Source organism: Saccopteryx bilineata, chromosome 1 (genome assembly GCF_036850765.1).
Source record: "Saccopteryx bilineata isolate mSacBil1 chromosome 1, mSacBil1_pri_phased_curated, whole genome shotgun sequence".
NCBI classification, from domain to species: domain Eukaryota; kingdom Metazoa; phylum Chordata; class Mammalia; order Chiroptera; family Emballonuridae; genus Saccopteryx; species Saccopteryx bilineata.
Genome location: NC_089490.1, coordinates 346,228,338 through 346,244,598, shown reverse-complemented (window position 1 = coordinate 346,244,598; position 16,261 = coordinate 346,228,338). Strand labels below are relative to the sequence as shown.

The following is a 16,261-nucleotide window of genomic DNA, read 5'->3' as shown; positions in this document are numbered from 1 at the left end:
TGTAATGCCTAGGACTACATTTGGCATGTTCCTAAGGTACGGCTGTGAGATTCCCTAATGTTCTGCTAAATTCCTCCTTTTCTGTTACTCTAGTACCAACGGACTTCTGTGAGTTATAACCATGACAGTTCTGAAGAACAAGGGAGCAGGTCAGATGTGGTGTCAGAAAGAGCCCTGGCAGTGTGGGGGGAATAGGTCTGATGTCCAAAGACCTGAGACATTCAACAGAGAAGGAAAGAAGTCTTTGTTCATGGTATTTCTAGGTCACAGATGACTCTTTTTTATTCCTGAATGGGATCAACTTTCATACACTAAATTTTAAATTTCCACCTGAGAGCAATTACAGGGTGCACAGCAGCTCTGTTGATTTATAATTAATTGGCCAATCTTTATTTTATCCAGTGAAATACAAAACAGCTAAGCCCTCGAAAAATTCCTCATACCTTCCCCAATGGAGAAGTTGGCTCTGTCCTGTCTCCTGTGACAAGTTACAGTGCTTTGCCTTTTAAAAGTTTACCCTAATTATAACAGAAAAGTTTCATTTGTCTCCAAAACAGAGGTCTTAGAAAAGGGGGACAGTCCATAGGTGGGTGAGGAGGACAAGATGCAAGACTTTAGAGGAAAGTATCAGCCTCTCCCACTGATCCCTTCCTGTGGCAATTTTGGGAGAAGAGCGCTTTGAAGTGGCAGGAGTCTGTTCGTAAGTGGAGAGGCCGAGGCATCTGGCTGTTCAGAGTGGTGCTATTTTTATTATACCTTCTTTTGGCCAAAGGAATCAATGCCATTTAAAACCTGATGTAAATCCATTAAGTTAAATTAAGTTAAATCACTTAATTTTTTTAGAAGCTAAGAGTATTCTCCCCCGGGGCTGGATTCAGGAATGGGACATTTGTGAGTCGTTGTAGAAGCACGGGAAAGGGGATCAGGAATCTTGGGCTCTGTTTCTGGGGCTGCTGCTGCTTTGCCTGCAGTCAGCTCTAGTTGGTGCTGAGCACCTCTGGGCCTGACCACTTTATTTATCTGTATAATGAAAGGAAATTTCTTTTATTTTATATTGTAAGACTTCAGCTTAAAAATACTGCTCAACATGGGCCCTGGCCGGTTGGCTCAGTGGTAGAGCGTCGGCCTGGCGTGCAGGAGCCCTGGATTCAATTTCCAGCCAGGGCACACAGGAGAAGTGCCCATCTGCTTCTCCACCCCTCCCCCTCTCCTTCCTCTCTGTCTCTCTCTTCCCCTCCGGCAGCCGATGCTCCATTGGAGCAAAGTTGGCCCGGGTGCTGAGGATGGCTCTGTGGCCTCTGCCCCAGGCGCTAGAGTGGCTCTGGTCGCAACAGAGTGACGCCCCAGATGGGCAGAGCATCGCCCCCTGGTGGGCATGCTGGGTGGATCCTGGTCGGGCACATGCGGGAGTCTGACTGCCTCCCTGTTTCCAACTTCAAAAAAAAAAATATGGTTAACATGTATTTTTATTTTCTGTTTCTCTTTTTAAAAAATTTTTATTGTCCTGGCCGGTTGGCTCAGAGGTAGAGCGTCGGCCTAGCGTGCGGAGGACCCGGGTTCGATTCCCGGCCAGGGCACACAGGAGAAGCGCCCATTTGCTTTTCCACCCCTCCGCCGCGCCTTCCTCTCTGTCTCTCTCTTCCCCTCCCGCAGCCAAGGCTCCATTGGAGCAAAGATGGCCCGGGCGCTGGGGATGGCTCTGTGGCCTCTGCCTCAGGTGCTAGAGTGGCTCTGGTCGCAACATGGCGATGCCCAGGATGGGCAGAGCATCGCCCCCTGGTGGGCAGAGCGTCGCCCCATGGTGGGCGTGCCAGGTGGATCCCGGTCGGGCGCATGCGGGAATCTGTCTAACTGTCTCTCCCTGTTTCCAGCTTCAGAAAAATGCAAAAAAAAAAAAATTTATTGATTTTAATTTATTGTGTTTACATAGATTCAAATGTCCCACCGAATATATCACCCTACCCCTGTGATCCCCTTGACACACTTCTTTGCTCTCTCCCTCCAATACCCTCCCCCCTTCCCTCCAGGATTTGCTGTCCTGCTCTCTATAACACTGTTATGTATATATAATTTCACTAATCTCTCTCCCTTCTCGGATCCCATCCTCTCATCCCCTTTCCCTCTGACCACTTTTTCTCTGGTCCCTTTGATTCCGCCTCTACCTCTATTCCATTACTCAGTTCACATTGTTAATTAGATTCCTCAAATGAGTGAGGTCATATACTTTTCTTTCTCTGCCTGGCTTATTTCACTTAGCATAATAGTTTCCAGGTCCATCCATGTTGTTGCAAAAGGTAAGACTTCCTTCTTCACAGCGTATTCCATTGTGTATATATGTACCACAGTTTTAATCCACTCGTCCACTGATGGACACTTGGGCTGTTTCCAGATCTTGGCTATTGTAAACAATGTTGTGATAAACATGGGGTGTATTTCTTCTTTTGGATCAGTGATTTAGTATTCTTAGGATATATTCCTAAAAGAGGGATAGCTGAGTCAAAAGGCAGTTCCATTTTGAATTTTTTGAGGAATCTCCATACTGTTTTCCACAGCGGCTGCACCAGTCTGTATTCCCACCAGCAGTGCAGGAGGGTTCCCTTTTCTCCACATCCTCACCAGCACTTATTCTGTGTTGTTTTGTTTATGAGTGCCATTCTGACAGGTGTGAAGTGGTATCTCATTGTGGTTTTAATTTGCATTTCTCTAATGATTAGAGATGTTGAGCATTTTTTCATATGCCTATTGGCCATCTGTGTGTCCTCTTTGAAGAAGTGTCTTCATTTCTTGTGCCCATTTTTTAAATTATTTATTCATTTTAGAGAGGAGAGGGGGGGAAGAGAGAAAGAGAGAGAGAGAGAGAGAGAGAGAAGGGGGAGGAGCAGGAAGCATCAACTCTCATATGTGCCTTGACCATGCAAGCCACGGTTTTGAACCGGCAACCTCAGTGTTTCCAGGTTGACACTTTATCCGCTGTGCCACCACAGGTCAGGCTAGAACTTTTGTGCCCGTTTTTGATTGGATTGTTTACCTTCCTGGTGTTGAGTTTTATAAGTTCTTTATAAATTTTGGTTATTAACCCCTTATCAGACGTATTGTCGAATATGTACTCCCATTGTGTAGTTTGTCTTCTTAGTTTGTTCATATTGTCTTTAGCTGTGCAAAAGCTTTTTAGTTTGATATAGTCCCATTTGTTCATCCTGTCCTTTATTTCACTTGCCCGTGGAGATAAATTAGCAAATATACTGCTGCGAGAGATGTTGGAGAGCTTATTGCCTACGTTTTCTTCCAAGATGATTATGGTTTCACAACTTACATTTAAGTCTTTTATCCATTTTGAGTTTATTTTTGTGAATGGTGTAATTTGGTGGTCTAGTTTCATTTTTTTGCAGGTACTTGTCCAATTTTCCCAACACCATTTGTTAAAGAGACTATCTTTACTCCAATGTATTCTCTTACCTCCTTTGTCAAATATCAGTTGTCCATAAAGGTGTGGGTTTATTTCTGGGTTCTCTGTTCTGTTCCATTGATCTATATGCCTGTTCTTATGCCAGTACCAAGCTGTTTTGAGTACAATGGCTTTGTAGTATAATTTGATATCAGGAAGTGTGATACCCCCCACTTGATTCTTCTTTTTCAAGATTGCTGAGGCTATTCATGTTCTTTTTTGGTTTCATATAAATTTTTGGAATATTTGTTCTATATCTTTGAAGTATGCCATTGGTATTTTAATAGAAATTGCATTGAATTTATAGATTGCTTTGGGTAATATAGACATTTTAATGATGTTTATTCTTCCTAACCAGGAGCACGGTATATGCTTCCACTTGTTTGTATCTTCCCTGATTTCTTTTATCAATGTTTTATAATTTTCTGAGTATAAGTCTTTAACCTCTTTGGTTACATTTACTCCTAGGTACTTTATTTTTTTGTTGCAATAGTGAAGGGGATTGTTTTCTTAATTTCTCTTTCAGACAGTTCATTGTTGGTGTATAAAAATGCCTCTGATTTCTGAATATCAATTTTATATCCTGCCTCCTTGCTAAATTCATTTATCAGATCTAGTAGTTTTTTGACTGAGACTTTAGGGTTTTCTATGTACAGTATCATGTCATCAGCAAATAATGATAGTTTTACTTCTTCTTTTCCAATTCGAATGCCTTTTATTTTTTCTTCTTGTCTGATTGCTGTGGCTAGGACTTCCAGAACTATGTTGAATAAGAATGGTGAGACCTGTGGTGGCACAGTGGATAAAGCGTCGACCTGGAAATGCTGAGGTCGCCGGTTCAAAACACTGGGCTTGCCTGGTCAAGGCACATATGGGAGTTGATGCTTCCAGCTCCTCCCCACCTTCTTTCTCTCCTCTCTCTCTCTCTCTCTCTCCCTTTCTTTCTCCTCTCTAAAAAAAAAAAAAAAAAAAAAAAAAAGCCTGATCTGTGGTGGCGCAGTGGATAAAGCATCAACCTGGAAACGCTGAGGTTGCCGGTTCAAAACCCTGGGCTTGCCTAGTCAGGGCACATATGGGAGTTGATGCTTCCTTCTCTCTCTCTCTCCCCTCTCTATAATAAATAAAAATTTTAATAATAAAAAAAGAATGGTGAAAGGGGGCACCCCTGCCTTGTTCCTGATCTTAAGGGGATTGCTTTTAATTTTTGCCCACTGATTATGATGTTGGCTGTGGGTTTGTCATAGATGGCCTTTATCATGTTGAGGTACGTTCCCTGTATTCCTACTTTGCTGAGTTTTGATCATAAATGAGTGCTGGATTTTATCAAATGCTTTTTCTGCATCTATTGATATTATCATGTGATTTTTCTCCTTCCTTTTGTTTATGTGATCAGTCACACTGATTGATTTGCAAATACTGTACCAGCCTTGCCTCCCCAGAATAAATCCCACTTGATCATGATGTATGATTTTTTTTCATGTATTGCTGGATCCAGTTTGCTAATATTTTGTTGAGGATTTTAGCATCTAAATTCATCAGGGATATTGGCCTATAATTTTCTTTCTTTGTGTTGTCTTTGCCTGCTTTTGAAATCAGAATTATGCTCGCCTCATAAAGGGAGCTTGGAAGCGTTCCTTCCACTTGAATTTTTTGAGATAGCTTGAGAATAGGAGTTAGTTCTTCTTTAAATATTTGGTAGAACTCACCTGTGAAGCCATCTGGCCCAGGGTTTTTGTTTGTTGGAAGTTTTTTGAAAACTATTTCCATCTCATTTGTTGTAATCGGTCTGTTTAGGTTTGCTGATTCGTCCAGACTGATTTTTGAAAGATTATATATTTCAAGGAATTTGTCCGTTTCACCTAGGTTGTCTAATATTTTGGCATACAGTTCTTCATAGTATTTTCTTACAATCTTTTGTATTTCTGTTGTGTCAGTTGTTACTTCTCCACTCTCATTTCTAATTTTATTTGAGTCCTCTTTCTTTATTTCTTGGTGAGTCTAATGAAAGGTTCATTAATCTTGTTTACCTTTTCAAAGAACCAGCTCTTGGTTTCATTGATCTTCTGTATTGTTTTTTAGCCTCTATGCCATTTATTTCTGCTCTGATCTTTATTATTTCCTTTCTTCTACTTCCTCTAGGCTTTACTTGCTGTCTTTTTCTAGTTCTTTTAGATGCAGGGTTAAGTTGTTTGAGCTTTTTCTTGCTTCTTAAGGTATGCCTGTAATGCTATAAACTTCCCTCTCAGGACTGATTTTGCTGTGTCCCATAAATTTTGAGTTGTTGTATGTTCATTTTCATTTGTTTCAAGGAAATTTTTTATTTTTTCCTTGATTTCATTGTTAACCCATTCCTTATTTAATAACATGTTGTTTAGTCTTCAAGTGTTTGAATGTTTTTTTTCAGTTTTTCTATTGTAGTTGATTTCTAGTTTCATGTCATTGTGAACAGAGAAGATGCTTGATATAATTTTAATCTTATATTTTTGAGACTCGTTTTGTGTCCTAACATGTGGTCTATCCTAGAGAATGTACTATGAGCACTTGAAAAGAATGTATATTCTGCTGCTTTAGGGTGAAAGGTTCTGAAGATATCTATTAAATCCAGTTGATCTAGAGCAGCAGTTCTCAACCTGTGGGTCGCGACCCCGGTGGGGTCACCTAAAGCCATCGGAAAATACATAATTCATATCAGGTATTTACATTCCAAATCATAACTGTAGCAAAATTACAGTTATGAAGTAGCCACCAAAATTATTTTTTGGTTTGGGGTCACCACAACATGAAGAACTGTATTGTGGGGTCACGGCATTAGAAAGGTTGAGAACCACTGATCTTGAGTGTCCTTTAAGGCTGCTGTTTCTTTGTTAAATTTCTTTCTTGAGGATCTATCCATTGATATTAGTGTGGTATTAAAATCCCCTACTATTATAGTATTGCTGTTGATCTCGCCCTTTATGTCCATCAAAATCTGCTTTATATATTTAGGTGCTCCTATATTAGGCACATAGATATTTATAATGGTTATATCTTCCTGTTGAATTGCTCCCTTTATCATTATGTAGTGACCTTCTTTATCCCTTACTATAGCCTTTGTTTTCATGTCTATTTTGTCAGATATAAGTATTGCTACCCCAGCTTTTTTTTTCATTTCCATTTGCTTGAAATATTTTTTTCCATCACTTCACTGTCAGTCTATGTGTATCTTTTGTTTTGAGGTGAGTCTCTTGTAGACAGCATATGTAAGGGTCCTGTTTCCTTATCCATGCAGCTACCCTAGTCTTTTGATTGGAGCATTTAATCCATTTACATTTAAGGTTATTATTGATATGTAGTTATTTATTGCCATTTTATTCTTTAAATATACATTCCTCTTTTTCTAGATTTCCCCCCCTTTGTTGTGTTTACAACAGGTTCCCTAACATTTCTTGCAGCATTGGTTTGGTTGTAATGAATTCCTTGAGTTTTGTTTTTGTTTTTGTTTTTTTTTGTCTGGGAAGCTTTTCATTTCTCCTTCAATTTTAAATGATAGCCTTGCTGGATAAAGAAGTCTCGGTTGTAGGCTCTTGTTTTGCATTATTTTGAATATTTCTTGCCATTCCCTTCTGGCCTCCAGTGTTTCTGTTGAAAAGTCAGATGTCATCCTTATAGGGGCTCCTTTGTAGGTGATTAAATGCTTTTCTCTTGCAGCTTTTAGTATTCTTTCTTTATCTCTTAACTTTGGCATTTTAATTATGATGTGTCTTGGTGTACATTTCTTTGGGTTCCTCTTTAGTGGGACTCTTTGTGCTTCTTGAACTTATGTAACTTTTTCCATCACCAATTTAGGGAAGTTTTCAACTATGATTTCTTCTATCAGGTTCTCTATCCCTTGTTCTTTCTCTTCTCCTTCTGGAAACCCTATGGTGTGGATGTTGTTTCTCTTCATGTTGTCACAGAGTTCTCTTAGAGTTTCCTCAGACTTTTTGAGCCTCTTTTCTTTTTGCTGCTCTGCTTCCATGCTTTCATTTATCTTGTCCTCTAAATTATTGATTCAATCCTCTGCTTCATCCACCTGCTGTTAATTCCTTCTAGTGTAGTCTTCATTTCTGATACTGTATTTGTCATTTCTGATTCTTTTTTATGATTTCAATGCCCTTTTTGATGCTTGCTATCTCTTTAGGTGCTCATTATGTCCATCCATTGTTGCTCTAAGATCCTTGAGCATCCTAACAATCATTATTTTAAACTCTGCATCCAGTATCTTGGTTATTTCCATCTCATTCAGTTCTTTTTCTGGGGATTTCTCTTGTTGATTCATTTGGATTGCATTTCTCTATCTTCCCATTTTGTTTGTGTATAGACTGCTCTTTTGGGTGTGCTGTTTGTGTAGCTAGCTGAGTATAGGGTTGGTGTTGTCTGTCCCCAGCTTCCAGTTGTGTTGTTTCAAGATCTTCTTGGGTTGGCATCAGCTGTTGTTTGTAATCTGTTGTGGGCTACTTGTCTGCTCCTACGCTCTGTTATTTGTGTCAGTGTTTTCTATGCCTTAGCTGGGTCAGGTGTGAGGAACCCTTCCTTACGATACCACTCTAACTAGGGTTGTTAGGTCCTGAGCTGATGCTCTCTGTATCTGGTCAGTGGATGTGCCAGCTCTTGACCTCCCTGGCCGGAACCTGGCCCAGACCAGTGGGGGTCACTACCTATGACTGGCCCTTAGCAACCTTCTTGGAGCTACAGGCGATCCAGATTTTGTGGCTGCCTCTGATGGGCCCAGGTGCTGTTGTAAATATCAGTTGCACTCCTAGGCTGGCTGTTATCTACCCTTGGCCAGTGGGTGTGGCCTCTGTGTTCTCGAGGTGTGGTGTGCCTGCCAGCCCACTGGCACTGCCACCACCTTGAGCATTAGGGTACAGGCACTGCCAGGTGTGCGGGCTGCCTTGTTGGGCGCCACCCACACCACTGTGAGCATGCAGCTGCCGCCACTGCTGCAGCTGGGCCGCCCTCCCTTTAGGGGGTACTCAGCAGCATGGGGGGGCAGTGTATCCCAGACCTCAGCACTCAAAACCTGTTTCCCTGATGCACCCCCTGCTTCTAAGTGACTCTTTGCTCTGACTGGAGTAGGAGAGCCTTCAGTGGGCGGGGTAATTGCTTCCCTTCACTGGTGCTTCTCCCAGGAAAAAATGGCCACTTAAGATTTAAGGAGTGACACAGCAGCACAGAGGTTAGGGTGGCTGTCTCCACAGTCTCTCCCTGTGCCTCCGGGATTACACTCTCCTCTTGCAACTCCAGTCCTCATAGCACTCCCCGCTCCCAGAGTAAGTAGCTGTGAATGAGGTTTTCTGCATGGTCCCTTTAAGACGAAGCCTGGGTCTGAGAGTTCTGTCTCCTTTTCGCAAACGGTAACCTGGCTCTTCTCTCAGCTAAATACCATCTGTACGTATCTTCTAGTCTCTGGGGTTCTAGACTGGGGCTCCGGTCCTAGGGCTGAGGACCCACAACTCTCCAGGCAACCCACCCTGCTGTAAGAGTCCCTCTGGGCTGCCACTCACTCCTGGGAGTGGGGCAGCCCTTTCCACATCTCCGCCCTTCCTACCAGTCTCAGTGTGGCTTCTTCAGTGATCTCTTCAATGGATTCCTCTTAGTTTAGTCCAAAGTTGGTTTTTCAAGATGACTGCTCCTAAATTAAGTTGTAATCCACTTTGGTTCTAGGAGGTGGGAGTTGTAACATCCGCCTACTCTGTCACCATACTCTGGTCTCTCTCTTTTTTTAAGGGTCCCAATATTTTCTTCTGCACCCAGGGCCTCAACTGACCTTAATCTGCCTCTGGTCAGGGCACACAGAAGAAGTGACCATCTGCTTTTCTCCCCCTCAATCCCCCTCCTCTCCCTCTTTCCCTCCTGCAGCCAGTGGCTCGATTGGTTTGAACAGGGCTGGGCACTAAGGATAGCTTGGTTGGTCCTAGCACTTTAGCCTCGGGTGCTAAAAGTGGATCCCAGTCAGAGCCCATGCAAGAATCTGTCTCACTATCTCCCCTCCAATCACTTTTAAAAAAATAGAATATATGGATAAAAAATATATATATTAAAAACAATCTTTAAGGCATTTGGGAACTAACCAGCTGTGAAAAGTTGGGGGGATGACAATATTTGGGAGAAGAGATGCGAAGGGGTTTGTGCAGTATTTGGGGCCACTTTTCCAGTAGGACTGTGTGCTGACCCCAGAAGTGGCAGAGAAGCTGAGAAAGCCTCACAACCAGAATGAAGGACACAGAAATCAATGAATGAAAATGAGAGCAGCTCCTCTTACCTGTGTACCTAACAATCCACTTGCAGCATTTTTGCTTCTCATCCTACAACTGAACTCTTCTGAGTCAGAAGAGGTCTTAGTTTCCTAAGAAGGAATGCTTTTACAGGGGACACAAGACTAGTGCCACTTAACTAGAGGTTGAGTGTGCTACTGGCTCCTTGAGTTCCTTGTTCCACTGAACCCACTGGCAGGGAAAGAGGGGTTTCCTATATTCACTGGGTGATTGGTACTGATGATCAAAAGTAGACATGATTTATGTTATATCTGAGGGCAGAAAGGAATATGATTGGAACCCCGGGAATTATCTGGTATTCTTCTTAGAAGTGTCAGGTTCAGTAGTCAAAGTTAATGGATTTTTTGCAAGAAGGAAAGAGTTCTGGAGAGGAATGGTGGTGATAGTTGCACAATAATTTGAATATACTTAATGCCATTGCGTGTACTCTTAAAAATGATTAAGATGAGATAGTTTCTGAAAGGGAAAGGAAAAGGGTCTGAGCTAGTCCTTGGAATATGTACAGAATATGCATAAAAAGAAAATGCAATGGTCATAAGCATGGTCTGTGGGGTCAGAAGGACTTGGTTCAAATCTAGGCTCTGCCATTTACTAGCTTTGTAACTCTGGGTGAGTTATTGAACCTAGCTGTGCTTCAATTTCCTTGTCTATGAAACAGGATAACAGGACACTTACCTCAAAGGATTGTTGAGAGGATTAAATGAGTTAATATGTGTTAAGAACTGAAAACAGTGTCTGGCACAGACACCGTTATTATTAAGAATGGAAGAACCAGTACATTGTGGCCAGAAGGCACAGACTCAGCATATGTACAAAATGAGAACATGTAAAGCTTAGTTAAGAGGGTTCATGAAGCAATATCCATAATTTACCACTGACAAATCAAGAGGTAGATAAAGCAACTTGCCAGACACTTCTCTCTTTCCCAATAGCACAGAGAAGTGGGGGACACCCATCTGAGTCCACCCTATCCTTCGGGGCCCTGTTCCCATGGTTGCCTTCACTGGGAGTCTTGGTAGATGGCATTCTCCCTGCTTTGAGCACTCACAGTCTATCTGTACAGCACTTCTGACCTGCTTCAGACTATTTCCTTGGTTACGTGGACCCGGACAAAGGTTCATGAGGGGACATTTAGGATGGACTCTTGGATGTAGAACTTACTGCTCTGTGACAGCCAAATTAGGTGGCAGGGAGGTGAGCCCATTGCCTGTGAGGAGCAGGACACGGAGGTGTGGCAGAATCCCCAGAACACAGATGGCTTCTGCAGTCAGGTTGTTAAAGGAAAGATCCAGGAACTATAGTGCAAAAATAAAAAATATATAAGAAAATAAGTACTATCTGTGACAATGATTTTCATACAGGAGGTGGGAAATAGGTTTTTTTGTTTTTTTAGAGAGGAGAGAGGGAGAGACAGAGAGACAGAGAGAAAGAGGAGAGAGAGAAAGGGGGGAGGAGCTGGAAGCATGAACTCCCATATGTGCCTTGACCAGGCAAGCCCAGGGTTTCGAACCGGCAACCTCAGCATTTCCAGGTTGACGCTTTATCCACTGCGCCACCACAGGTCAGGCCTTAGTTACTGTTTTTTTAACCTTCTTGGGTGGGGGCCCATCAACCAAGGCTAAAGCAATCCTGACTCTCTGGATTAACATTTAAGGTCTACTAGAGTCAGTTCTCAACCTATTTGCCAGACTCAGCTCCCACTGCAAACCTTTATTTATCCTGTGTGCCAGCCAAAGTGACTCTTCCCCATTCCCTGCTTCCCCTTACCTTTTCACTAAACCAGGAATGCCCTTTCTCCAGGTATCTCACTCTAAGCCCCAAAAGACCAGTTCAAAAGCTGCCTCCTTATAAAACCTTTCCTAATTCTCCAGCTAGATAGAATCTCTCTCCTCTGATTTTGAGTACTTTACTAGACTGCTCTGGGGGGTTTTCTCACAGTAGGCCAGACATCTGCAATAGCCAGATACATGTCTGAGGAATAAAGATATTGGCACATGGATGTGCCCAACAGAGTCCTGGCACAAAGTGGTGGACTAGATCATGACCCTGAGGTCAAGGGTCATGCCACCGTATCTCTGTATCCTTGTAAAGTAGTTTAGGTGGCACTAAGTAGGTACACATAAAAAATCATCTGAAATGAACTGGCTTATGAGGATAATGGCCCAACTTGTCATACTATCATCAACTACCTTCTAACTGGCCACGCAGATTTTTAACATTTTTTATTTATTGATAAGAAAGAATGAGAGAGAGAGAGAGAGAGAGAAACATTGATTTGTTGTTCCACTTATTATGCATTCATCCATTGATTCTTGCATATGCCCTGACCACAGATCGAACCCACACCTTGGCATATAAAGATGACAATCTAACCAACTGAGTTACCTAGCCAGGGTAGCCACTCAGATTAATGAGATAGTTGATGGGGTCAGGGACCAGTAAAAAAACTGAGTTTGTCTCTACAAAGACAAGGGCAATTGGGATAAATAATATCAGCCCAGTTTTGTTTTCTCTCTTCTGAGCCTCTCTAAACACTCATTTTAGCTCTTATGTACAAGTCTATTCCCTTCCCTTCTCTTCCACCCACTGGAGCTTGTTGAATTCAGCATCTCATCCAGCTGGTCCTGGTGCAAGGTCTTTGGTCAGCCACTTAAGTATTACACAGCCAGACATATACAAATGACTGCAGGTCACTGTCAGAGGACTGAGTTTGGCCTGACTCTACTGTAGTAATTAAATGAAGGACTCTGTAGACCTGGATTAAGTCTTGGCTAACTGTGTGATCTTGGGCACATTACCTAACCTGAACTTCCTTATCTATAAAGTGAAAAATACTAATGGGCTTTTATGATGAATTATGTAGGTAAAGCCTTTACCATGGATGCTAGCACACAGTAAATGCATAGTTGATGTTAATCGCAGTCACCATCACCATCCCTTCATTCAAGGCCCCTATAATAAAGGTTTACTTTGAACCAGTTCCTGCCCTCTGCAAGTTCACTGCCTAGTCAGGCATCTAGATACATATATATGCTGGGATAGATGTCTGAGCACAGGCCAATGGAAGGAATGATCATCTCTACCAGGGATCCAGACCAGTTTCATAGAGCAGGTGACACTTAAGTTCAGAGACTAGTGGGGATTACCAAATTGTTAGGAGCAAAGAAAGATGCAGTGCAGCAAGTGGCATGTACAGAAGCCAGGCGGCAGGAGGCAGCCTTGCTTATTCTGATAACTGTAAGTGGTCTGGCTATAATGAGTCCATGTTATTAAGAAAGAGCTTGATAAGACTGGACAGGCTGTGACAGGTGCCAAGCACTTAATGAGTGCCAACTTCATGCCACCAGCAGCAAAATCCAAGTTTTGAGAGTTCACACAAAGGGGTGATTCCATTTGGCAGGGCCAAAGAGAGAAACAAGCCTTCAAGGAGGAAGACTTGAAAAGCTAGCTCAGATGAGCACAGGTAACAGTGGGGAAAATTCTCTCCTGCATAGCATATGTGGGTAGTCAGCAGACAATGGATTCTACCTCCCTAGAATCTCCCACACTTGTTCCTTCTAATCCATTTTTCATACAGCATCCATAGTGGTTTTTCTAAAATACAGTTCTGACCCTCAGTTCTAAACCCTTCAATGCATCCCTATTATTCATAGGAAAAGGTTCAAATTTAAACTCCTTAGCAAGACTTCCAAGGTTCTCCACAGCTTCTCTTCTGTTACCTCTTCAAGCTCATCTATCTACACTCTGCTTTGTCTCACTCTCCATTCTAACCATAGTGAGCTGTTTCACCAATGTTCTAGCTCAGCAGCTGGCAAACTAAGGCCTGTGAGCTAAGAAAGATTTTTATATTTTTAAATGGTTAGGAGGAAAATCAAAATAAGAATGATATTGTGTGAAAATTATGTGAAATTCAAATTTCAGCATCATAAAGCTTTAGTGGAACACAGCCCTATGTATGTGTATTATCTATGGTTGCTTTCCTTCTACAACAGCAGAATTGACTAGGTTTGACCATATGGACCACAAAGCTGAAAATATTTACTGTCTGGCCTCTTATAGAAAAAGTTTGCTGATCCCTGTTTTAGCTGCTATAGCTATTTAAAGTTGGGTCCAAATTTGCTTTCCATAGAATTAAAGGCAGGCCTGACCAGGCAGTGGCGCAGTGGATAGAGCATTGGACTGGGTTGCAGAAGACCCAGGTTCGAGACCCCAAGGTCGCCAGCTTGAGCGCGGGCTCATCTGGTTTGAGCAAAAAGCTCACCAGCTTGAGCCCAAGGTTGCTGGTTCGAGCAAGAAGTTATTCGGTCTGCTGAAGGCCCGTGGTCAAGGCATATATGAGAAAGCAATCAATGAACAACTAAGGTGTTGCAATGTGCAACGAAAAACTAATGATTGATGCTCCTCATCTCTCTCCGTTCCTGACTGTCTGTCCCTGTCTATCCCTCTCTCTGACTCTCCTCTGTCTCTGTAAAAAAAAAAAAAAAAAAAAAGAATTAAAGGCAGCTCAAAGAAATGAATAGTCTTAGAATCACAAGTCACAGAACTTCACAGCTGGCCAAGAATTTACAGAGGGGGGAAACATAGGCCTCAGAGGGAGCATTATTTGGCCAAGGAGGTATGCCAAAGTAGTGGCAGAACCAAGGCTAGAAACAAGTTCCCCTGACTCTCAGGGCAGGACTCCAGCTGACCCTTTTTCAGACCTGGTTGCAGAGAATCAAATCATTGCAAAAATTAAGTTTTTCTAAATTGACTCCTGAAGAATTCTACTCTGAGTGGCAGCCTTCTGGCAAACAAGGGCAGAAGACTCCTAACCTGGCTCCTGTATCTGCTGAGTCACATCAAATTTGATCATACATCAAAATATTCATTACTGTAAGCTGCAAATTCAGAACATTTGACAGGTTTATTCTTTTCCTCAAGGAGCCCTTGCAAATCACAGAGATGAAAACAAGTAATTGGCCAAAAGGTTTGATCTTCTCATTTATATTCTGCATTGTAACTTGGGTCTGTTCTCTTATGTGAATAAATCCCCTTGGGTAAGGCTGGGTCTGCTGAATAAATACTATTCATCAGAATCTATCAAGCTATGAAGTAGGGCAGGAGTCCCCAAACTTTTTATACAGGGGGCCAGTTCACTGTCCCTCAGACCGTTGGAAGGCCGGACTATAAAAAAAAACTATGAAGGCCTGACCTGTGGTGGCGCAGTGGATAAAGCGTCGACCTGGAAATGCTGAGGTCGCCGGTTCAAAACCCTGGGCTTGCCTGGTCAAGGCACATATGGGAGTTGATGCTTCCAGCTCCTCCCCCCTTCTCTCTCTCTGTCTCTCTCTCCTCTCTCTCCCTCTCTGTCTCTCTCCTCTCTAAAAATAAATAAAGTAAAAAAAAATCTTAAAAAAAAACAACAAAAAAAAACTATGAACAAATCCCTATGCACACTGCACATATCTTATTTTAAAGTAAAAAAACAAAACGGGAACAAATACAATATTTTAAATAAAGAACAAGTAAATTTAAATCAACAAATTGACCAGTATTTCTTTTTTTCTTTTTTTTTTTTTGTATTTTTCTGCAGTTGAAAACGGGGAGGCAGTCAGACAGACTCCCGCATGCGCCCGACCGGATCCACCCGGCACGCCCACCAGGGGGCAATGCTCTGCCCATCTGGGGCATCACTCTGTTGTAACCAGAGCCACTCTAGCGCCTGAGGCAGAGGCCACAGAGCCATCCTCAGCGCCCAGGCCAACTTTGCTCCAATGGAGCCTTGGCTGCATGAGGGGAAGAGAGAGACAGAGAGGAAGGAGGGGGGAGAGGTGGAGAAGCAGATGGGCGCTCCTCCTGTGTGCCCTAGCCAGGAATCGAACCTGGGACTTCTGCACGCTCTACCATTGAGCCAATTGGCCAGGGCTATGACCAGTATTTCAATGGGAACTATGGGCCTGCTTTTGGCTAATGAGATGATCAATGTCTGGTTCCATATTTGTCACTGCTAGCCGTAACAAGTGATATGACGCACTTCCGGAGCCATGACGCATGCGTCCCGCGTCACTGGAAGTAGTACTGTACATGAGCGATGCTGCACTTTGTGGCACCACCACATACAGTACTCCAGGACCACCAGTGAGCTCCTCTCACTGACCACCAATGAAAGAGGTGCCCCTTCCAGAAGTGTGGCAGAGGCGGATAAACGGCCTTAGGGGGCCGCATGCGGCCCACGGGCCGTAGTTTGGCGACCCCTGAAGTAGGGCCTCCAAGAAGTCAATCAGGATCACTGCAGATCCAAGCTAGTCAGCTGTGTGTCAGAGCCTATAGTCATGTCTTCTCCCCATGGCGTACTGGCATATGAAATAAGGGTTTGAAATAGTAGGTGTGAGAAAGACAAGATGCCTGGCACCATGCGTGACAGAAAGATCAATAACTGCTTTTTAAAAGCAAAAATAATGAATAAATAAAAGTTCCCAAGAAGCTCCCAGACCTGTAAGTCAGGGTAATGGCTCCCAGTATCTCTGGAGCATCTGGAACC

The 16,261-nt window shown here is 42.8% G+C and overlaps 1 protein-coding gene across 1 annotated transcript in view; it reads right to left on the bottom strand.

Annotated features, from left to right (window-relative positions):
- Positions 1-16,261, bottom strand: part of XRRA1 (X-ray radiation resistance associated 1) — a 102,816-nt gene that overhangs the window by 43,565 nt on the left and 42,990 nt on the right. The window contains exon 7 of the mRNA XM_066253718.1: positions 10,903-11,036. Within this exon, the coding sequence (XP_066109815.1) occupies positions 10,903-11,036 (134 nt within the window). The remainder of the gene's footprint in view (positions 1-10,902; positions 11,037-16,261) is intronic.